At 52.6% G+C, this 23,540-nt stretch overlaps 1 protein-coding gene across 2 annotated transcripts in view; it reads left to right on the top strand.

The window, feature by feature from the left end:
* The window catches only part of Itpk1 (inositol-tetrakisphosphate 1-kinase), a 130,570-nt gene that overhangs the window by 104,688 nt on the left and 2,342 nt on the right, over nt 1-23,540 (top strand). The window contains exons 5-10 of one of the 2 annotated variants that reach the window (XM_051196508.1): nt 4,804-4,902; nt 5,361-5,401; nt 8,523-8,688; nt 12,403-12,528; nt 13,510-13,577; nt 19,722-19,884. In XM_051196508.1, the coding sequence (XP_051052465.1) occupies nt 4,804-4,902; nt 5,361-5,401; nt 8,523-8,688; nt 12,403-12,528; nt 13,510-13,577; nt 19,722-19,884 (663 nt within the window). The remainder of the gene's footprint in view (nt 1-4,803; nt 4,903-5,360; nt 5,402-8,522; nt 8,689-12,402; nt 12,529-13,509; nt 13,578-19,721; nt 19,885-23,540) is intronic. The other variant, XM_051196509.1, reaches the window with a different exon arrangement.

Here is a 23,540-nt window from a genome sequence, read left to right as displayed (position 1 = left end):
CCCAAACCAGGCAGTAAAACTGAACCATACCATAACAGTTTCTCACCAAACAGAAAGCGTTTGAATCATGATGGCAAGAGGTGACTCTTTTGTAATTTAAAATGCATTCTCTCCACACTGGGGAGGGGAGTGAGTACCATTTCTGCTTGACCTCATTGAAGGAAAACTGAGGCACACAGAAGTAAAGTTTCAGATGGGCTCATAGTAAGTGAGAGGTGGAGCTGGGTTACCAACTTGGGTGGCATGGCTCCTCCTCGGACCTGCGGGCTATGTTACGTCCTGTCTGAGGTCTCCGTCCCAGCCTTACCCCATATCAGACCTGGTGGCCTCAGGATGATCATACAGAGGAGATGGAACCCCTCACCACCACACTTCTCATCCTGTCCTTTTATAAAGATACTGCCTAAAGAGGGGACCAGCCAGGGCTGGGAAGGCATGGCCATTCATTGTTGGTCCACCCTTTGGGGACACAGTGTGGAAGAATCATTGAACTGTCCATTTCTGTGGACCCCAAACCTCACTCCTGGAAATTCAGTCTGTGGAAGCAATTTGCCACAAGTAAGAGCCACGTGTAGGGGAGATATCCCTGAAGTTGGCTGTTGTGGAGAATAATCAACTATATGTCGGGGTGGGGTGGGGTGGGGTGTGGTGGGTTTCACCAGTCAAGCAGCCCAGGATACGAGATTATAAGTAATGGAGGGGGTAGCAGTATTCTATAAAAGCAGAAATGAAAAAGAAAAATGCATGTACTAAAAGACAAACTGTGAAGATGAGAACAGAAGCACACTGAGGAAAGCCAGTGAGAGCTGGGCTCTTGATCTTGAACTTGGGTACATGACATGCCCTGGGAAGCTGGACATGGACCAGTGAACAGTGGTGACTCAGGACGTGTCTGCTCTGCTGTGTCTCCTCTGCTGGGCACCGACTGCATGCTCCTACCAACCCAACTTAGCTTGGTCAGTCATCCGCCAAAGACCCGGCTAGAGGGTTAAAGTCAAGTCAGCTGACTTGAGAGCTGCACACCTCTGCCATCCTCTGTACCTTCTCCACTCACCTGTCACCTGCAAAGTGACACTGTGTGTGACCGGGGTGTCCGTGCCATTCCTGTTCAAGTTCCCTCTTGGCCTGGGGAAAGGCTGCAGTTGGGGCTTGCCCCTCCTTGAGGACCCTCAGCTTCTGTTGATTCTGTTGTGGGAAGCTGGGAGCCTCCGACTTTCTCAGGGACTGATGTTACAGCTCTTAGAGGAAGACAACCCACCATCTACCCAAAAAAAGCCTCCTAACAATCCTATCCAGAAATAAGATGACAGATAAATCAACAACAGTACCCTTCCTCCGGGAGCCATAAATAGCCTCCCCAGCTCTCAGCACAGACTTACCAAAAATTCTTTTACCCTGTCCTCACATTAGGGAAAAGACTCACTGCTGAGGCCACCCTGCACTTCCCATGCTGAGCGGGACAGCCTGTGTGGTGCTTCCCTTCCACAGGCAGTGATGCATCTGAGGTGGTGGGCAGTGAGACTCCTGCCCTGATACCCGTCCTCGCTTCCCGCCGTGTTCACCTGCCTAACTGATCCCAGGAACATCCCTGGCACTGGCCGTCCCATCTGCCTGGGAGACATTTCTCTCAGACATGTAGCCCATTACTGTGCCTCGCCATCTCTGTTCAGTTAGGCTCTCCCTCCTATTGGTCATGTGCACTCCCCACCTCCAGGGACACCTCAGCTCTCCCCTTAGGTGTCTCGTTTCCTTCCAGCCCTCCCCCTTGTACCTGGACACCATTGCTTTGTCTGGTGCTGTATATTTAGTGGAGGCTATCTTTTTGCTGTGATGGATGGAACCAAAATGCAAACAGTAATGGTTTCTAGTCCGCTGTGATTTCACAGGTGCACCGGAATGACTCTGGCTCCAGGAACCAGGGCAGGGCAGTGGGGAATGGATCCTCTCTGGCATGCAGGCTCAGGGCTGCGTTCACTCAAGCCTGGTCTCTTGGTGGCAAGTTGGCAGCTGGACCCAAGCTTGTTATAGGAGTTCCTCCTGACTGTGCCATTGGTACAGCCTTGGTCCCAGTGTCCCCTCCCAAGAGGAGGCATAGGACAGGCAGCAGCTCCGCAGAGGTCTGCCGTCCAGGGTGTGGATATCCATCTCCAAACTGGATAAATGAACTAGAGCATCGGTAGATGGATGTGGCCGTCTTACTCTCCAGGCTCCCTTCCTCTCTGTTCAAGAGTTCTGAAAGGCAGGGGGTCTGATCCATCCGGTGCTGGATGCAGCCTGTTCTCTGGAAATGTCTTGTCTGTATAGTTCATCTGGACTCCAAACACCTCTGGGGAGAGATGGCCAACAGTGAGTGCTTTAGTCATTAACCAGTATGAGAAACATATACAGAATGACATCTCCCAACATCTCCTCTTTTCTGTCTAAATAAAAAGAAGGTTTTTAAGCTTAACATAGCAAAATATATAACACAACAGTTATCAAGTAAGAATCACAGTTAACAATATTTAGTCCATTAACATTTAGTAAGATTTAAGAAAATATTCCATCATCTATTCTATCTTTGTGTGTCTAAAGTCCTGTATGTAACTTATCTTTAAGCTTAACTAAGGAAAACTATAACCATAACTATTTGTCTTCAACTCCCTCAAAGACCACAGAAGGATAGTATATAAACTCTAGAAATGACAGAGACATCTCGCCTGTCAGTCACTTGAAGTTCTTCTGTAATCTTCCATCTTCAGCCCATAGGCCATAGTGTGTCTAGCTGACTCTTCAGCAAAGCAGGAAACTTTAAACTGTCTTCTTGTATTGGCAGTTTGTCAGTCACTTTTCTCTGTGTCCTGCATACTGTCTCGCAGACTCTTCCATGAAGCAGGATCTCTGTAGCAATGTCCATCTTGAATCAGGAGTCACTTTCCTGTGGGTCCTGCATGTCCAGTTTATACATCACAAAGTCAAACAGTCCAGACAAGAGCAGTATCTTGTCCATATGGCTAGTCTTGCCATATTGGAGGCAAACTCCATAACGTGTTTCTTTAATGTCCATCTTCCTTTCTGGTGCAGTTGGTATTGCAATTACGTCTCACTGTCAATAAAAACCCTAAGCCATTTTAAATGCCATATTCTGTAGATCTTTGAAAGGTTTGAAGAATACCTATCTATCTCAAATCAAATACATCTCTGTGTATCTTGAAAAACCTAACTAACTTAACTCTAAGCTTTGACTATCATAGGTAATTATCTATAATCTGTACTAAGTTATACACTACATTTCTGACTGAGCTATATAAACACAATACCTAAACAAGAGGAGAAATATACATATCACCAAATTGACTTTAAATTGTATCAATAAATGAAAATCCATTCCAAAACAAAGTATTCATATCTATACCATAATCCCCTTTTTACCTTTAAAAAGAATTGGCTGTGATCATTACACATTTATAACCAAGTCCATTTAAATGAAAACAAACATTTATAAACAAACTGAGACTGGATCTTGATTTAGCATGCTGATGGGCAAGTGGCCAGGTGCTCTGGGGCAGCACTTGCTGGTTTGCTTAGGACTGGGCTTCCAAGTCTGTGGGAGGTGGGCTGCCCTTGCCCACTAACACTCAGCCTTTCCAAATCCCTGTGTCCAGTGTAGGGTGATCCCGCCTCCTAAGAGCGCACGGCCTTTTCAGGGATGGGGACTATGACAGGAAGCAACAGTAACAAAGCAGTAATTGAATTGTCATTAGAGATTAAGAACACATTTGCTTTCCCACCAGTAATCTGCTTGGTCCTGACCTGGCCTGCTAACAGAAGTATCAGAAAGTATTCATAGGATGCAAGTCAGCTTCCATGGCTTTGCCCGAAGTCCAACAGTATTAGAACTCATGTGGTGGGGGAGGGACAGTGAGATGGTTCATCAGGAACAGGTGCCTGCCACCAAGCCTAAAGACCTGAGTTTGATCCCCAGGACCAACATGATGGAAGGAAAGAACCAACTCTGGCAAGTTGTTCTCTGGTCTCCACACACACTGTAGCATGTACGTGCCCTGTTCCACATACACAAATAAAATACTAAAAAAAAAAAAAAGGGAAAACCCACAGGGTGAGCATCAAAGGCGATAGCCACACCTTCCAAGACCAGTGAGTATAGTGGGTGTGTATCTTGGCTATCAGGTCCTGGAGGCGCTGAGCGCTTGGGGGCTGATGCATCCGTGTGAAGGGGATAGCCTCCTTCCACCTCTCTGGCTTCAGTTTCCTCCTTGCAGAGAGACTTTGCAGGCTATAAAGGATGTATGGGATGCCATCAGCACATTGCAGAGCCTGTGCTCAGAGCTAACCACGTGACATTGTGACTGTCATGAAACCCAAGATACAGATGGGGATGGCGGGGCGGGGGGGGGGGAGCTACCAAGCTAAGGAGGTGATAGCAATGCATCAGGTTAATCTTCAGTTTACAAAATGGCATTCTGTTAGATCGCTCTCTGTGTGTAAACATAGACTCAAAGGTTAAGAATTTAGTAATTGTAGCTGTAAAACCAGGACTTTTCATTGCTCCTCACATTTTCCTGTTAGCGTATAAGAATTTTATGCTGACAAGGGCTGGAGAGACGGTTCAGCGGTTAAAGGCTCACGATCAGAACCTCGGGGATTTTACATTGACAGAAAACGTGAACAACTACGTCGTGCGTATTGTGCACATGCACATAGGGCTGTACAGTCCGGAGACCTGGAAGTTGGGTGGGCTCTGCAGGTAGGTGTAGTGGGTATCTCTGGAGGAGTGCGCTGACCAGACTTCCTCTGCTCTAGATGACAGGATCTGCTCACCGCCCTTCATGGAGCTCACGAGCCTGTGTGGGGATGACACCATGAGGCTGCTGGAGCAGAACGGCCTGGCCTTCCCCTTCAGTATGTACACCGTAAAGTTCAGGGTGGACTTCTCTACTGTGGGGGAGTAACATTTACAGTTCCCCCAGATTTGAGCTTGCTTGAAGCAAATGAAAGCCCTGGATGCCAAGAAGAATACGTAGCCCTGGATCCCACCTTGAGAAGGGTCCTTCCTTGCAGTTTCCTACCTGGCCCGGGGACATCGGTCCTTGTTACCCTGAGCACAGACACTATTTGACACAGCGACTGTCATCTCTTTAGTTCCCACCAGCCCTTTGTGCCTTTTGCTGAAGGCGTCTTTAAGAGTTCCTTATTACCTGAATGCCCCAAGTCTCGCGCAATATCAGGATCTAAGCAAGGCTGTGCCTTGTTAATATTTAGATGGGAGGTTCCTACTCAAGAGGGTCCCTGTCCCCCTTGTCTAGCCATGTGGATACCAGCCATGTTAATTCCTCTCTGCTTCTGTCTCCCCCACATAGTTTGCAAAACCAGAGTGGCTCATGGCACCAACTCTCATGAGGTGAGTGGAAGGCGTTCCTATCTGTGCATCACGCTTGCTCTCACTGGGGCCCTGCTAAATTTTGTCACTAGAGCCATGCCTGCTGCTGCTTGCTGTCTTGGGCTGAGTAGTGCCATCTCGTGGGTGTAGGTCAGAAGAGCTGTCGTGGCTCTGTCCTGTCTCCTGCTTCACCACACTCCCTGTCCCTATTCCTAAGGCTGCCTTCCCCACCTGAGACCCTTGCTTAGTCAGCCCGGGATGAGGCTCCCAGCGGGGCAGCTTCCGCAGCAGACATGCCATCTCCCAGCTCAGAGGGCCCCACCCTGGCTCTGGTAAGAGCATCCCATCGGCCACCGTCTTGGTGCATCCTCAAGTCTTGCTTTGCACGTGTGCAGACAGACATGTGTGAGGGGAGAGAGTGAACTCCCATGAGGACTCTCAAGAGGGACCCATCCTGAGATTATCCAAGCCTCACCACCTTTAAGTGCCATCACACTGCGGCTAAGGCCCTCCACGCATGTATTCTTGGTTTTCTGGTCATGGGTTCATCAGTGTCAAGAGGAGTGCTTGGTGCTGCTGGTTCAGACAAGTTTTGAGAACAGATCGAGAACCTTCCATGTGCTGAGGTCCTGTCTTCTGCATGGGTGACCTCCCTACCTGGTGACAAGAAGCCTCGTGCCATTGCAGTCTCTGGAGAGACAGTGCTTTGGGGACGATGGGACAGTAAGCATGTGAGGACTCAGGGACAAGAAGGCCACTGGCTGTGCAGAGGACCCTTGGGTCCCTGTAGTCTTCTTCACCCTCAGGGTCCCACATTCTCAAGGGTGAGCTCAGTGGTCGTGTGGGGAAACCCTACCTGGCTAGCCCTGCTGTCAGAAGAACTCCCCAGGGGAAGGCTAAAAATGGAAGCCCAGATGCCATGACTTACCAGATCTAGGTCATTCTCATCTGCTGGCAGATGTTTATGGGGAAATGTCTATAAACTGTCAGCACACCAGGTTTGGGAGAGCACAGAGCCAGCACTGCTGTGGGTGGCTGTCTGCCCGCTGTGCACCTCCAGGAAATTACCATGTCTCTCTGAGCAGCTGCCCACACTTATAACTGGGGATTTGGCAGTTATGGGGTGAGGGAGTTACTGGGTAGCTTGCCATGGAGCGGGGCCCGTGGTGAGTGTCTGAGTATTATAGGAACGGCTGCTCTGGGATGGGGTTTATGGATTCAAACGGAGGCAGGCCCCTGCTGAGTCACTGGCATCCAACCCCTAGGTGTGGTCATCCCTCCCCCCAGTGAGGTCATCTGACTCCCTAGCATATGCAGATACATGCTCTCTGTTGCTCTCCCAGTACCAAGTGCTCCCCCCACCAGCCATGTGCACCCCATCCTTGGGCACACGAAGACCCACTGTACACGGGGGGGCAGGAAGTTTGTCACTTCAGAGACTGTCTTCTGTGGAGTAGGCAGGATTGGGGATTAGTGCCTGTTATCTTTCAGGGATACCCAGTGGTGTCAAGGGCAGGGAGGATGGAGATGACCCTGTGTGTAGAGGGCCATAGATAGTGACCAGGGGGCTTTTCATGGGGTCCTCATTGATATCCCAGCCTGGTGAGCCATGCTTCGACCTGTTCCAGCTCCTTTGCCAGCCCTCACCGACCTGTTTGCTTCTGTGGACCTGGAAGCCCTGGGCCTTTGTAAGCCAGGGCTCATACATAAGCTCCACGGGGCAGCCAGTCATTCCCCCCAACACACACACACACACACACACACACATGCACGCACGCGCACGCACGCACGCACACACTTAGAGAACATATATAACCCACAGCTCAACAAAGCCGCATGGCCACATTTGCTGGCAGACTCTGCTTATAGCAAGGAAAGCGGGGCTTGGACCAGTCTGTGCTGCGTGGCATGTGTAGCATCAGAGGCTTCAGCCTGCCAGGGGTTTCACAGAACCCATGCTCTTTGCTGCTTCCCACACCGGTTGGTTCCGTCATTCTTGTAAGACGGCTGAGAGAACGTCTCTTGACACCCACGCCCTAGCACACACTGGTTTCCCACGGGGCTTGGATTTTAGCTTCTGTCCTGCCCAGCTGAGCCTCAGGCACAAAGTAGTGCATGTCCTGTGATGGCAGATGCAAGGACAACAGTTGGCTTAGGTGGCCATCTGTCCAGACCCATTAGCCCTGCTTAGCAGCCAGAATGTACCTGGGCTCTTTCCTGGCCATGTAGTGACCTAGCTCAAGCCACCACTTCAAGTGGGCAGGGACAATCCCTTGGGCCCATCATCCTCAGGGCAGGCAGGTCATGGCAGACTCCAGTCCCAGCCTTGTGGTGGAATAGAAGAAGGCACACTTGCCCCCCCCCCCCACACACACACACTCAGCCCCCATCAGAGCCTCCTTTAGCACGTTTGTCCCTAGGGGAGCTGAAGACTAGGATAAAGTTGTATTCTAGTTTGCTGAGTATCATGTGACTGTGTGAGAGGGCATGGCGAGGTGCCAGGCAGACCCATTTCCAACCCAGACTGTCACTTGCCTACAGATCACTCACTGACCGTTGTGGGGCCTCCGTTCCTTTATCTGCAGAGGCGTGGCACTGTGCCCATCTCAGGCACTGTGAAGATGATGGCAGGGGACCCAGTGCTTGTAGTGATATTATGACAAGAGGCGACTCTGATCCAAAGCCTCTTACTTCTGGCAACTGCTTCCTGTCTTTCCTTCTTGGGTCTTTGTGGCAGAGCACCCAACCCAGGGGCCCCCATTCCCCAGAATAACAGTGAATAAGACTCTCAGAAGGTTTTCACAGCAGACCCCGTGGATGCAGGGTTTTTCAACACCAGCAACCCCCCCACTCCCCACCCCCAACCCCCTAGGTGTGCCTGCTACTGCCCCACTCACCCTGCCTTGAAACTCTTGTTTGGGAGTCCTCAGACAAGGACTCATTGTCCCTGGGGTTGGAGGGTGGCCTTGGACTTCGTGGCGGAGCCCTTCACATGCTCACCTCCATGTATCCTCAGCACCAGCTCTTTGCCATCGGGCCAGGGACAGGTCATGATGGGGGTGTCCGGGAAAGTGACAAGCCACAGTGTCGGAGGCTGGAAGCTGATGAACTCTCACGGAGCCTTGGGTCTTTGTTTTCCCAGATGGCCATTGTGTTCAACCAGGAGGGCCTGAATGCCATCCAGCCCCCTTGTGTCGTGCAGAATTTCATCAACCACAATGCTGTACTTTACAAGGTGTTTGTGGTGGGCGAGTCCTACACGGTGGTCCAGAGGCCCTCACTCAAGAACTTCTCTGCGGGCACATCAGGTAACCCACTGTCCCTCGCATTGTCACTCCGTGTGAGACCCTGGGGCAGAGCCAGGACGGATACCCGGTGTCTGCCCTCTGGTATTTCTTGTTATTTCTGGGTGAGGGAGAGATGACCCGAGTTGAAAAGTTGCAATAGTTGGATAAAAAGAACCAAGGAGAGAGCATGTGCTGTGAGGCTCTGTGGGGCTCCAGCCCTCAGAGCCACTGCCATCTCCGGCAAATTTCTGGAAGCTTCCTGTCCCCCAAGAAGTCCCCTGGACCCATCCAGTGATGATGCTCAGGAGTATGCCATGGTGGGTGTGGCCAGCCGGCTGTGGCACATGAGGGAGGGAGGTGACTACTGACTGCTCTGCATGCCATCCTTGCCTGGGGCTTCCGCTTCCCAAAAGAGGACCCTGAGTCTGAAGTACCTGCAGCTTCTGCAGCTGTCAAGGTATATCAGGGTTCCCAAAGCAGGCAGCAGCTGCTGAGTCACAAAGGTCCCTTCCGAGGACCTCAGGCAAGTCCCAGTGGGCATAATCACTCCTGCCATGCTACAGTGACCATCCCCTGGTGTCCCTTAGATGTCACATGGCAGAGGTGATTGCGGGACTCATTGTCCCTGAGGGCCTTGGAGGGGACCCTCGGGACAGCACCCTGGACTCTGTGGAGGAGCCCTTCCCACTTCTGTCCATCCTGACACCCGCTGTTTGAGTCTTCAGTTAAAGATGGTGGACACTGGAGTTGCTCAAAAGAATGTTCTAGAGGTCCTGAGGGCCCATCTGAGGCAATTTCCGGAAGTTTGTGGGTCAGGACAATGTCTTTAGAAACAGCATAGCTCTCCCTGAGGATTTCTTAGACACTGGCTTCCCCAGTGAGGCTTGACTCTGCCTGGAAGGAAAGAGCTACCCCCTGACGCCCCAGCCAGCTCCAGCAGAGCAAGCAGAGCCTTCCTCAAGGCCCCTGGAAGGCCCTGTTCTGAGACTGCCTGTCGCCATCCCTTCCAGGCTTGTTGCAACATCTCCTCCTGCTGTCCCCTCCGAGTCTTCTTCCCTTGGTCACTTCCCTTCCCATCAACACAGGAGAGGACAGGCTGAGGCCAGGTGGTTTGGGACAGTCCCGTCCTGACACCACCGAGAGATACTCTTGAAGGCTGTGGGACAGAGGAGACTAAGATTTCTACAGAACATTTACCTGCCTATCAGAGTATTTCTTAGCATGAAGGGGGTCCAGGCTTTGTCCCCAGTACCCCTGCGCACACCACACACATGCACACACGCACACACGCGCACACACACACACACACACACACACACACACACAGTTATGCCTTGTTATGACACGCCCTTCCTTTCTTACCCAAATCATTTCATCTCTGAATGAAATCTGGCATCAGATCTCCTTTCTTACTTCCACAAAAGCATGTTTGTTCACTGTTTCCTCCTCTTTCTTCCTGGTTGTAAAGCACTAGGCCAGTTTCCGCCTTGGCACTGAGAGCCAGGAATGATGAAGGCAAGAACCCGTCAGTGTGTCTTCTCTCATGACCGTTTCTAGGCCACAAAGTGCCCCGAGGCATAAAATTCAGAGGTGGGCTAGGGATCAGAGTGTCTTTCAGTGCCTCCGCCTGATCCGGAAGTGGCATGGTCTCGGCTTTGGCCTGCGTATTCTTTGCCTGACCAAGAAGACCTCAGGCTTCAGCAGCCCTGTCTCCTGACTGATTGCAAAGAGGGCTTTGGGGCTCTCTGTCTTCCTTCCAGCCCACGCATGCCACATAGTGTGGCAGGCCCCTCAGCTTCCCATGTCCACCTCGGGAGTTGGGTCTCCTGGCTTGGGGTTGTTCTGGACATGAGATAGAGGCATGGACATCTTCATGCCTCAACTCCTGTCTCCTTAGATTCTCATGTGCCTTTCTGTCCTTTACATGCCAGTGTCCATGGTCAGATATGCAACTTATATTAGCCCATGGCACCTTAAAGATGCCTGGGCTGGAGCCCAAGGAGTCCTCACTAAGGAGCATTCCGTGAATGCGCTCATGTTCTCTACCTGTGGCTGACACTCTCCTGGCTCCTGGTTCTACCCCGACCCTGAAGCCACATTGCCTTGGAAACCTAGCTTTGTGTAAGGGCTCCTACCCTCCTCTCCCCCGGGTCCTAGGGGTACATAAAAGAGTGCTACCTCTTGCTTCTTTGAAAGGATGACTAAGTATTTCCAGGGTTGTCCCAGACATTTGATGCTTTTGCGGGGCGAAAGCGATAGGCAAATGAAAGGATGAGGCTATACTCCAGGGAGACTGTGGATGCAGGTAACCTGGGTCTGTAGTTTGTCAAGCTGACTCCAGGACACCTGAAGTCATAAATGCTGCGTTTATTGAACATGCCACAGGCTCACCCTGGGTGGTATGTCAGAGGACCCGCCCGGAGCCGGCCAGGCACCTTCATAAGCAGTCTGTGTTCTAGTGAGGACTAACACAGGAGGGACATAACTGGAGGGCAGTTTTATTGGAGATGACGTCTTCAGGGGGCAAAGGCACCAGGCTTGGGGGGTGGGAGAGGTGTTAGAGCCCCGTGAGAAAGGCCAAGCAGGTATGCTGCATGTACTGGTACTTCTCTCTGCAGAGGTGGCTTTCAGTGACAGGGCAGACCGTAGGGAAAGATGGGAGGCTCAACACAAAGGGTGAGAACGGCATGGCGGCATGGCATGCAGCGACGGCCTACATCGCTGAGCTGTCAGAGCCCGCCCGCCCGCCCGCCCTACCCCCCTAACCCTCTCCCTCCCTCTCCCCACCTCCTCCCTCCCTACTCCCCTCCCTCCCTCCTGCTCTCCCTCTCTCTCTCTGCAAAACCACCTGTTGCTCACCCCCTTGGCCCCCCACTCTGATCAGAAGTTGGGGGTGGCCCCCATGCTGAGTGTTTGGGCACTAGTCCAGCAGCAGCTTCTGTCTGGAGCTCCCCAAGTTATCAGTATTCCTGGGAGCCAGAGCCTTGCTACTAAGGTTAGGAAGCAAGATCCAGGCCCCTCCCATCTGTTAGCAGGACCAGCTTCCTTAAGCTGGTACTAGGCCCCTCCCATCCATCTCCGATCCCCTCAGTCTCTTGATGACAGGCAGTGGCTGGAAGTTACTAACTCCGGTAACTCCCTCCATCTGTTTGCATATTGTTAGGTGCTGGGCCTATGCCTCAACCCGGGACATCTCTTGCTTAGCAGTCCTTAGGCCAGAGTACCCCAGGACAGCAGTAGCAGTCGGGAGAGGGCAGTCCCCCTTAAGATATTTGTACATTTGGTCTGTTCGTATGAAGCTGTTGGGAACATGATCTGTCCTGTAGTGTGCATCATTAGTCCCTGGAATTCCGTCTCCTCCTAGACCAGCTCAGTGCCTGCCTGTGTATACTTTTTGCAGGCTCCTACAGGCTTCCCAGCCTCCCTGAGCATTGCTCTATCTACCTGCTGCTGGTGGCCTGTCCTCACACCACAGGCCTGTCCTGCTCTTCTGGCCTTTGCTCTTGGGGACCTGTAGAGACTTGGGTGGGAGGTACCCCAAGTTCAGGAGTCTCTGGAAGGAGAAGGTTGGCAGGGCCTATAGAAGGCCAGGAAGCCATGCTAAGTGATGAAGCCCTGGCGTAGCCTCTGGCCTGCCTGGCTCTACCACCCCTGAAGGGCTCACCACTTGTGCCCAAGAGTAGGGGCCAGTAGGCGTGCTTGACACAAGTCCCGCAGGGTGTTTATTTTTCCCAGGCTCCTCCCCAGGACCATCTCTCATGCCCCCCGTCTGGACTGGCTCTGGTCGGAGCAGCGGGAGGACTGTCGGGCACACCGGGGTGGCCAGGGGCCTCTGTGCCCCGCTAGCGGGAAGGATGCCAGGTACTTCAGCGCCTGCCTGCTTGGCTCTGCCTGAATCACTTCCTTGTGCATGATTTCGATGGCGCCGTAGAGTCGTGAAGCTGCTGGGGGTCATGGCAGCCGCAACAGGCACCTGAGACCTGGCACACAGGCCCTCAACCAGTGCCCATCCTGTCCTAATGCTCGGGGGCCTGGGTCCCAGGAATGATCATTGTGCCCTGCAGGGTGGGGTTCGTGACACCCTTTTGCGAGAACTTGAGCAGGGGTTGTCAGGATCCCTTGGGGGCTTCTGATCCAGAGTGGCCCTGAACTGTTCTTGGTGGGGCGGGGCTACAGGGGGTAATGGCCAGAACTCGACCCCTAGGTTTGTGGTTTTTGTGATTCTTGCTCTAGCGTGTCCATGCTTTCAAGTGCTTGAGAACATTGCAAACTGTCCAGCCAACCTTACATCTCCGCGGAGCAAATCGTGCCCCCACCTCAAGGATGTTTGTACTGGGGGCATAAACAAAAGCACCCTCACATTCCTGGCTGCCTCTCTGGTGTCCAGTGGCGTGCGGGGAGGGTGGGTGGCAGCAGCTGTGGAACGGGACGTGTGGAGTGGAGGAGACCTGGAACGTTGCAAGACTTTCCTGGGCAAGCCTATGAAAGCCCTTGTTCGGGTTCTTATTAAGTAGTTGGGAACCAGTACTTAAGCGCACATACCAGTGGCCATCTGACCTTAGGCGTTAAGGAAACCCACACGTGGTGCTGTAAGATGGTAGTGCAGGTGTCCCGGGAAACCACTCATTTTTATGTGGGAGGACAAATTGAAAGCTGGGGTCATAAAGGGCGCGCACCGGTCTGTGATGCAGCTGCGGGCGGGCGCCTGGCTCACCAGAGAGAGCCCTGGGCTGCTTCTGCCGCTGAGCCAGAGGCCACCTAGAGAGAGACTGGGGTGGTGCTGCCCCCTGGTGACGGCATTGCTGTCTCCAGGCCTAATCCCTGCCATGTCTGTTTTTTCAGATCGTGAGTCCATCTTCTTCAACAGCCACAACGTGTCAAAGCCCGAGTCTTCATCGGTCCTCACTGAGGTATGTCTCCTCTCCATGATGGGCTGGCATGAGGCCACGGAGTCTGAGCCTGGATGAGAGTGTGCTCTGTCCATGGAGCCCCCAGCTGAGCTATCTGGCAGGCCGGGGTAGCAGAAAGGACCCTTGTCCCCATATGACCGGTCCACACAGTCATGTCGACAGTGGACATCGCAGCCATGTGTGCATCTGGCGTGGCAACACAGTGGCCCTGGTGTGGACTGGTTACAGTGAGACGGCTCCCAGTAAGGGACACCCTCACTCTTGTCATCATGGGTGGCATTTTGTGAGCATCTATGGCAGGGTTAGCAGAGGGCTTAGTGTCTTTGCAGCAGCTTTGCAGAAAGGATGTCCAGCTTGGGGACATCACCAACCAAGTTCACACAGGCAAGCAGGGATTTGATCTCCACCTGTCTGATTGCAAAGTTGAGTCTTTTAGAAATATCCTTCCTTGCTGAGACATAAAGTACCCCAGGGCCACAGTCTTCTGTGATCCCCCACCCTCGAAGTCTGGCCTGCAGTGGCTTCCCACCAATCTGAACCCAGAGCCTGTGCTGGCATCCTGCTCTCCTGAGGTACAGCCAGGTGTTCTGGGGAGTCTGGATGGGTCCTTCCTCCTCTCCTGGTTGGACTCAATAACAGTAGCTGCCAGTGTCTGGCGTCTAACTTTTGTGAGGGGCCCAGGCCTGGCCTGTGTTCCTGACCACTGTCTTCAGCAGCTTAGTAGTACCTTTCTTGGGACAAGGGTCTCCCTGTGTGGTTTTAGCTGGCCTTGACCTCACAGATCCGCCTGCTCTGCCTCCCGAGTGCTGAGATTAAAAGTGTGCGCCACTAGCTCAGCTAGTTGCTTGTTTGTGTTTCCTTTGAAGATGCAACTGTATGCTAAGAAATACAGCATGACAGGGACCTGGAGGGACACTGATGTCCCTTGGGATATTGATAAATGTCTCACCAGAACACATAGGGAACCTTTGGACCACCAGATTTTTAAAATTTTTATTACTGTTTGTGTGCGTGTGCACGATGTATGTGTGTGTGCGTGTGCACGATGTATGTGTGTGGGCGTGCATGCCACGTGCGCGTGTGTGTAGGAGGTCAGAGGACAGCGTTGTAGAGTTGGTTCTTCCGCCCCACCTGTATGTGTATTCTGAGACCTGAACTCAGGACTTTAGACTTAGCCCAGCCAGCACCAGTACACAATGAGTCATCTCACCCACCTGGACCACCGGACTCCCACGAAGCTGGTTGTGCACACTGAGAGATAGGAGCAGTGCTTTGTATGGGGGAAGGCTTTCCTCTCCACGCGTCAGGATCTCTGGCACCCTGTCCCTCCCACCGGGCCACTGAAAACCCTGCTCAACAGGGTAGCAGAGGGGAGTTGACCTTCCACAGCCTGTCCTTGACGGTGTCCTCGCATAGTACAGTCTGCTAGCCATGGGGCCATTAGCCAGTGCCAGAGGGATGCACCTAAAGTCGCCTCCTTGATTGGCCAATGGCCTGATTCTTCATCTGAAAAATGGAAAAGGCCTTCCCTTCACCTGAGGCCTGTGAGCATTCAGACTTCCACTCACCACACAGAACCCTTCAGAGCTGACCCCTCGTGAAAGGAAAAGAACGCAGAATAGAGCGCACACCTTTAATCCCAGCACTCAGGAGGCAGAGGCAGATGGAGCTCTGTGAGTTCGAGACCTGTCTGGTCTACAGAGCGAGTCCAGGACAGGCTCCAAAGTTACAGAGAAACCCTGTCTCAAAAAACCAAGGATTGCAGGAGGCAGACTGGCCAGCAGCACCTTTTCCCTGGAATGGCAGTGTCACCCTCCAGGACACCTTCAAGCTGGACTGGCCACTGATTTATTCCCAGGAACCAGTGGCCAGGACACACCCTACTCACCAGCCTCCTCTCCCAAAGAGCACCATGCAGAGACCTCAGTTAACCTTGAAGGCCCACCTCATCCCCAGACAATGCCTTTGAAAATGGACCTTGCTTCTCCTTATGCTTTTAGAACCATTAAAACCAGTTCAGAGGACTCTTAAGTACGGGTTTCCAGGATGTAGCTCAGTGGCAGGCCCCTGGGTCTCTCTCTCTCTCTGGGTCTCTCTCTCACGCACATGCACACACATGCACCCCTAGGATCTGATGATTAAACATAGGCTCCAAGGATGTAGCTCAGTGGCAGGCCCCTGGGTCTCTCTCTCTCTCTCTCTCTCTCTCTCTCTCTCTCTCTCTCTCTCTCTCTCTCTGTCACACACACACACACACATACACACACACACACACATATGCACCCCTAGGATCTGATGATTAAACATAGGCTCCAAGGATGTAGCTCAGTGGCAGGCCCCTGGGCCTCTCTCTCTCTCTCTCTCTCTCTCTCTCTCTCTCTCTCTCTCTCTCTCTGGGTCTCTCTCTCTTTCTCTCTCTCACACACACATGCACACATCCCCTAGGATCTGATGATTAAGCATAGGCTCTCAGGATGTAGCTCAGTGACAGGCTCCTGGAACACACACGCATGTGCACACGCATGCACGCCCCTAGGATCCATCCCCAGCACTGCCATGATGGGGAAGGGATTTCTCATCAGACTTTCCTGAGGTCTGACTGGAGTCACATCATCACATCGCCTGCCTGAGCCTCGGTTTCATCTTGCCCCAGAGTACCTGAGATCTGAGTGACCGGAAGTGCTTGTGCCCGGTGTTCATCAACCCACAGGAGACCTGCTTGACCCTCCCCTTCCTCCTTTCCCAGAACCCTACAGTTCAATTGGCGTGCATCCACGGGCCCATTTCTATGCCTTTATCTAGTCCTAGGCCGGCTGTTTGGTTTTGGATAATCAAATGGCTTCGGAAGGATTTCTGAGATTCTTCAGCTGAGCTGAGAAAGTGCTTTTATAAACAGTGTGTCATGGGGCCCTCTAACAGGCAGCAGCGGGTGAAGGCGGCCTTCCTCCCAGGCACTGCACCAGGAGCCTCAGATACCAGCGCAGCGGCCCTCAGCTGAGCCTTGTGGCCATGGTATTTTTATTAGGCTGCTCACCGGGGTGGGAAAACAAGGTCCAGGAGTGCCGTGTGACAGATCAGAGCCACATAGTGGAGATAGAAGGCCGAGGCTGGTTTCTAACTTAGTTGCAACCATGGGCTGGGTCAAGCTACTGACCCAGGTGACCAGGAGGCTCGGGCAGGGCTGAGTGCCCATGGTAGCCAGATGGTGGCTGCCCCTGAGGGAACCCTTTCCCTGGGCCAGGCACTGCATACCAGGGTTTCAGGTGCAGAGCAGCGAGGGGTGGGGGGGGGGGAGGTGGGGGGTGCTGAGCAGCTGGGCATGGATGCGGCCCATGCGTGTCTGTCCGTGCTCAGCACATGCCTGGAAGTTCCCTGCTGTCTATTTTAAGATCCTTTGTATTAGTGACCAGGGCTTTTTTATTTGGCTGTTGTCCTAGTTACGGATACTGTTGCTATGATGAAACACCATGACTAAAGCAACTTGGGAAAGAAAGGGTTTATTTGGCTTACTCGTCGGTCCCTGAAAGGAAGTCAGGACAGGAACTCAAGCAGGGCAGGAACCCGGAGGCAGGAGCCGATGCAGAGGCCGTTGAGCAGAGCTGCTTGCTAGCTTGCTCAGCCTTCTTTCTTATAGAACCCAGGACTGCCAGCCCAGGGATGGCTCCACCCACAGTGAGCTGGGTCTTGACCCATCAATCACTAATTGAGAAAATGTCCTACAGGTTTGCCTACAGCCTGATCTTATGGAGGAGTTTGCTCAATCGAGGCTTTCTCCTCTCCAGTGACCTAGCTTATATCAAGTTGACATAAAACTAGCTAGTATAGTTGTCTCTTTATATAGCCCTGGCTGACCTGGAACTCTCTAAAAGCAAGTTGGCCTTAAAACTCAGAGATGCCTCTGCCCCAAGTGCTGGGATTAAAGGTATGCACACCACACCCAACATTTTCTGTTTTTTTTTTTAAATTGAGATAAAAATTCACATGTATAAATATTTTAAAGTTATTTTTAAGCCAGGCGTTGGTGGCTCACGCCTCTAATCCCAGCACTGGGGAGGCAGAGGTAGGTGGATCCCCGTGAATTCGAGGCCAGCCTCATCTACAGAGCGAGTTCTAGGACAACCTCCAAAAGCAATACAGAGAAACCCTGTCTTGAAAAAAAAAGTTATTTTTAAAGGTTTAGTTATTTTTATTGCATGTGTATGAGTGTTTTGCCTGCATGTAATATCTGAGCACCACATATATGCTGTGCCTACAGACATCAGAAGAAGGCATCAGATCCCATGGGGGCAACCAAATGCAGGTCCTCTGTAAGAGCAGCCAGTGCTCTTAACTGCTGAGCCATCTCTCCAGCCCCTAATTTAGTGTCGACTCTCAATGTCATACAGCCACACCTCTATATTTCCAAAACATTTCCCTCACCCTGTCCCCATGGACACTCAATCCCCATCCCTCTTACCCCAGGCCCTGACCACCTTGGTCTGACCTCCATCTGCATGGATTCAAACTGTGCTGGGCATTTTATTTTATGTAAGTGGGATCTTCAGCTTAGCTCCCCAGCTGATGGCTGTCACTCAGTGTGGTGCATGGAAGAACTCCAGGCCTTTAATGGACAAACTGCATTTCTCTGTGTGGATAAGCTACAGTTTGTTCATTTGTCTACCAATGAGCATAGGCGTCTGGAACCTTTGCCCACTGGAAGAGAGCTACAGTTACCATTGGTGTCCAAGGGTCCGTCTGTGTACCCCTTTTTAACCCTTAGTAGACTGTCTGGGTCCTAAGGTATTCTGTGTTTAACCCTTTCGGTTTGAGACAGGGTTTCTCTGTGTAACAGCCTGGCTGGCCTAGAACTCACTCTGTACACCAGGCTGGCCTTGAATTTACAGAGATCTGCCTGCCCCAGTCTGGGTTAAGAATTTTTTCCGTTTTTGTAATGAAAAGGTCAGAGGGCACGTTTTCAGGAGTCTTTCCTCCGTGTGGGTCGTGGGATCAGACTCAGGTCCCCAGGCTTGGTAGGTCCCCAGGCTTTACCTGCTAAGTCATCTCACCAGCCCAGTGCCCTTAACGCTTCTGATGCAGCTTTGTTTTCCACTTTGGCTTAAGTCCACCTCTTCCCCCAGAGCTCAGTTCTTATTGGCAGCTAGCCTGCCCTCTGTTGTGACTGACTTCATCATGAGGCCGTGTAGTCTGTGTCCTTGTATTCAGGAGTTACACCTCCTCACATCCCTCCCTGGTGCCCCCGCCCCCAAGCAGGTCTAAGATGGAGACCTAATAAATCCCATTGTACAGACAAGCAAATAGAGGCACAGGCCAACTACTTTCCCCAAATCCACAGAGCTGAGAAATCTCTGATGGGATTTGAATCCGTACCCTCTCCCCACGATCCCTCGCCGGCCGTCATTCCTCTTCCTCAGAGGCCCTGGCCGATGACTCTATGTGAGGACACATGCCTTCCCCAGACCATCTACGCTACAGCAGACTGTGTGACGCTGGAGGTGTTGGGGGCAGGGTGGGCAGACTTGGACTAGAGGCCTGTGGGAAACATTGCGGGAAGTCAGGCAAGAACATCAGCCAGCAACACCTTTGGGGAAGCCCAGGTCACGTGGAATGGGATGATGTTCTTTGCAAACACTCAGTTCATCACAGCCAGGAAGAAAGAAGTACATGGCTACCTGCGGTTGCCTAGGCCCTCAGCCTCATTCCGATAGGCCGCCAGCAAAGATGGCATGGTGCTGCTCAGTATCCCTGTACCCCATCTCTCCCTGGCTGTTTCTGTCTTCTCTGCCGTCAGGCTCCGCCCCCAATGCTCTCTTCACCTTAATGCCTGCCTCTGTAACAGATGTCTCCTTCCTCCCTCCTGAAAGGATTGGGTTTTCAAAACTGAAAATAGGGGATTCAGTCCTGCCCTGAATCCAGCTTCTGTAACCCTAGCCCAGACCCTGGCCCTCTGTAGTGATATCGGTCTCAGCAGTGCTTGAGCTCTAAGCTCCCTGCTTCATGCACTGATACCTCCAGGCGCTGGCAGGCTTGGATCATGGTGGGTTGGTCCCACCTCCTGGCCAGAAGGATGGTAGGTCTTCTCATGAGAGTGGTCTACAATGTGTGGTACCTTAGCCACAAAAGCCTGACTTGTGTATGTGTTGACAGCTGGACAAGATCGAGGGCGTGTTCGAACGGCCAAGTGACGAGGTCATCCGGGAACTGTCACGGGCTCTACGGCAGGCGCTTGGAGTGTCACTTTTTGGAATTGATATCATCATCAACAACCAGACTGGGCAGCATGCTGTCATTGATGTCAATGCCTTCCCAGGTGAGCAGCATGGCCGGGTGACCCTGCACTCATGGTCCCCTGGCTACCTGGCATCTTTGGTGTGTGTTGGAGCGGGTGAGTCAGCTTGGTTGAGGATGGGAGGGCCCCTCCTCGTTCTGGGGTCTAGGGCAAGTGCTGTCTCCTTGCAGTCTCTTTTCTTAAGATGTAGAGAGCAGTAAAGCCCCAGGCTCCTAGCTGTGGGGAGATACCTTAGCACCCCACAGCCCCATCTTTGACCCTGCTATCAGCCTTAGCCCCCTCCTATCAATTCATCCCATTATTGGCCCCCCTAGACCAAAGGGCTAAAAGTTGGAAAAGACTCAACCCCCTATTGTTCACAGGTGGGGAAACCAAGGCCCCTCCAGTGGAAGCATTCTTCTGAAGTCACACAGCATTCCCCACTCTAGTGCCCCCTGCCGCAGAGACCCCCACACTACATCCCCTCCCTGCTCCCGTTCAGAGCCTCAAGAAGCTCCGGCTTGGAACCTCACTCCGCTGAGTATCCCTCAGTCTCCTCTCAGTCAGAGGCCCTGGGGAATGCCAGCAACCGATCCCTGTCTAGATACATTGGACTGGCAGGAAGAGCAGGTATAACACCACAGCCAGCACGCACAAACTCAGTGCGTGCCCTGGAGTCCCTAAGACCAGTGGTCTGTGCGTTAGCACTGCAGTTGAGAAGTGTAGAAGCCTGCCAGCACTTGGGAAGCTAAGGCAGGAGGATCGCCATGAGTTTAAAGCCATCTAGGGACTACATAACAAGAGCGTGTCCCAGAACCCTGGGGTGGAGTGGAGGATCAGGTGAAAAAGAGAGTCTAGCTTTGGGTCTCCACGGCCCCAGAACAGGGCGTACTTCCCAGACACAGGTAACCCTGCCTCAGGCTGGCCCTAAGCTCTCAGCTCATAGCCACTCCCGCCCTCCAGCCTCCTCGGTAGCTGAGAATGTAGTGTTCCTGGCTGGTCTTCATTTTCTTGATGTGGAGGAATAGCAAGCTGCCTAGCGGCCTGAGTGGCCAAGAAGCCACCTCGCCGGGCCCCAGGCATCTTGGATACTCAATGCTTCTATCCCTTTAACCCCTCCGAGAGTACATGAGCCATTCTGTGGCATCACAGTTCACAGCAGGAAACTAGGGACCCCAAGGAGCCCACAACCCGTTTTGTCATTCAGTTGACATCTGCCAGGGGATGATATCACAGCCGGGAGGAAGACGGGGATGGAGGGTAGAGCAGCTGGTGGCTGCTCCGTCATGTATGGGTACCAGAGAGAGTTCAGCGAAGGGAAGGAACTGACACTGACAGCTTGGGTACCAGTAGGGGTGACCTGGGACCAGACAAGGTCAGAGGCCTGTGTCCACTCAGCACGTTCAGGCCCAGCCCATTGAGTTTCCCAAGCCCCAGGTGCAGGTGGTGGGACCTTTGAAGTCAGCTTGAGTGTAGAGTGAGCGGCTTGCTGTGTCAGGGATGTCATAAAGATGAAGATAAGAGCACACTCAGCCCACTGATGGGTTGAAGGCCACCGAGAAAGCCTTGGGAGGAGGGACAGACACTCCTCACTAGTGATGGGCAGGGAGACAGTCACCGAGAGCCAGTGTGAACCAGGGGAGCCAAGAGCCAAAGCAGGTGAGCCTGATGCTGAGGGATGGCCTAAGGGCCCAATTGTCCCAGGGGCCTCAGGGAGAGAGGAGCTGGTGTCTGGGAGGTGACTTGGTGCACTATCTGTGGTATCGAGCCACAGCAGAGGTAGGGGCTTGGTCCTACTGCTAGTTGGGAAGCCTGAGGGACACTGGAGTAGGAAGCTATACCAAAGCACCAGCTTTGGAGAGCTATAAGCCTGAGAGGCAGAAGCACCCTGGGCTACTGACCCTGCCATGTTCTGGGTGATCTCTGCTTGCCCACGAGAGGTGATGCTGGGAGCTAAAGGACTTTCTCCATGGTGCCAGTCCCCACGGGACTAGTTCAGAGGCTTTACACTGACTCCAAGGCCCTTGATGTCTAAGAACTCCAGGGTTCCCATCTTAGCCCACTTCTTCAGTCTGCGATGGTTTAGGCAACATTACTTTAGCCCCGACTTTTGCTTCTGTACAAATGCGAGCATTTCCCATGCTTCAGACAAATGGGTTTGCATGGTGTTGGGCATGGAGCTGGCACCCTGCCCTGCTAGTTTTAATCTCACAGGCAGTTAATCACCAACCTACCTCAGCCTGTTTACCACAGGCCCCCAAGGAGGTGACTCTGTTATACTCCGGGAAGTTTCCCCTTGTACTCTGCTCTACTCTACCTGGTCCCCTGGGCCTCATCTGGGAGCAGAAGCACAGTGGTTACTAGGGAGCAGCCTCCTCGGTTTCTTAGCAACCTGACTGGGTCCTGCTACTCCTTCTCTCCCTGCATCATACCTAGACCCATGTCTGTCCTGCCCTGCACCCTCATACCAGGGCTAGCAGGATGTTGGATCCCACAGTGGGACCCCTCAGTACGAGACCTCATGGTACTATGTATTAAAACCATAGACAGCATCAGAGGATCTGGTCATGTCATGTAGGAGCTGTATGACCTGGGCCCTCACAAAGCCTCCAAGTCCTCAGATGGGCTGAGGAGCATGGGCAGTGAGCCAAGGAACATGAAGCTCACAGCCCAGTGGTTAGCACTCTGACACCCTGAGAATACCAGCGTAGCGCCGTCGCCATCTTCCCACCATGGTTGGCAGTCCCTCATACCCTGGAGACAGAGTTGTGAAGATGGCATTAACATTTGCAGTGGTGTATTGCTTACCAGCCCCTTCGACAGCTTTACCATTGAGTGTCCTTGCTTCAGGCTTCCTCAGAATCACAGTGGCCAGGCCCCCGAATAGTGCTACCTCAGCTTGTGCCAGCAGCGTGAATATCACCTGAGCACAAGCTAGGGTTTCGTTAACCTCTTGGCACTCACTTGGTTTACACTATGGTATGGTGGTCATAGCTTCTGTGGTGGAGGCACCCCTCCCCCCTGAGGCATTCTGTAAGCCGCTTACTAGTTCTAATCTAGGCACATCACTCCAAGCGGGTCTCACGTCACATCTCTTTGGAAGTAGTTTGTTGGGAGTCAACACATCCTTACCCTGAATCTGGGTAATTCCTGGGAACTCTGTCAGCATTTGCATCTGCCGGGTGTGTGCAAGCATTGGGTGTGTGAATGTGTGCATATGTATGTGTGTATGCGCACACGTGTGCACGTAAGTGTGTGTATGAAAATGTTCTCCCCCCCCCCCCCACTCCGGGTGGTTAACAGAAGTTTTTATGCCAGAGATGGTGGCCTTGGCAGTCTGTTTCTAGGTGCTGATCCTCAGAGCCTGGGGCACAGATAGCAACCCTGAAGGTGTTTTGGAGTGAGAGGGAGGGAACAGATTTGGCTGCTGGGTCGGGCACACCCAGGTCTAACCCTTCTGTGGCACTCACAGACGCCTGCACTGTGAGAGCTGGTGAGAGCTGAAGCTCAAGATAGGATGCAGTGGCCAGAGCCCAGCTCTGAGGCCAGACTCAGTTTGTCAGTAAACACACGAAAAATACACTTGGCATGGCCATCTCTGACTGCATCTTGTCAGTGTTGGGTGGTTCCGGTCCTCGCTTTTCCGTTACTATAACAAAATACCTAAGACATCAGCTCCAAGAGGAAAGGTTATTTTG

This window comes from Phodopus roborovskii, unplaced genomic scaffold (genome assembly GCF_943737965.1).
Source record: "Phodopus roborovskii unplaced genomic scaffold, PHOROB, whole genome shotgun sequence".
Lineage (NCBI taxonomy): Eukaryota > Metazoa > Chordata > Mammalia > Rodentia > Cricetidae > Phodopus > Phodopus roborovskii.
This window is presented reverse-complemented; position numbering and strand designations above follow the sequence as displayed.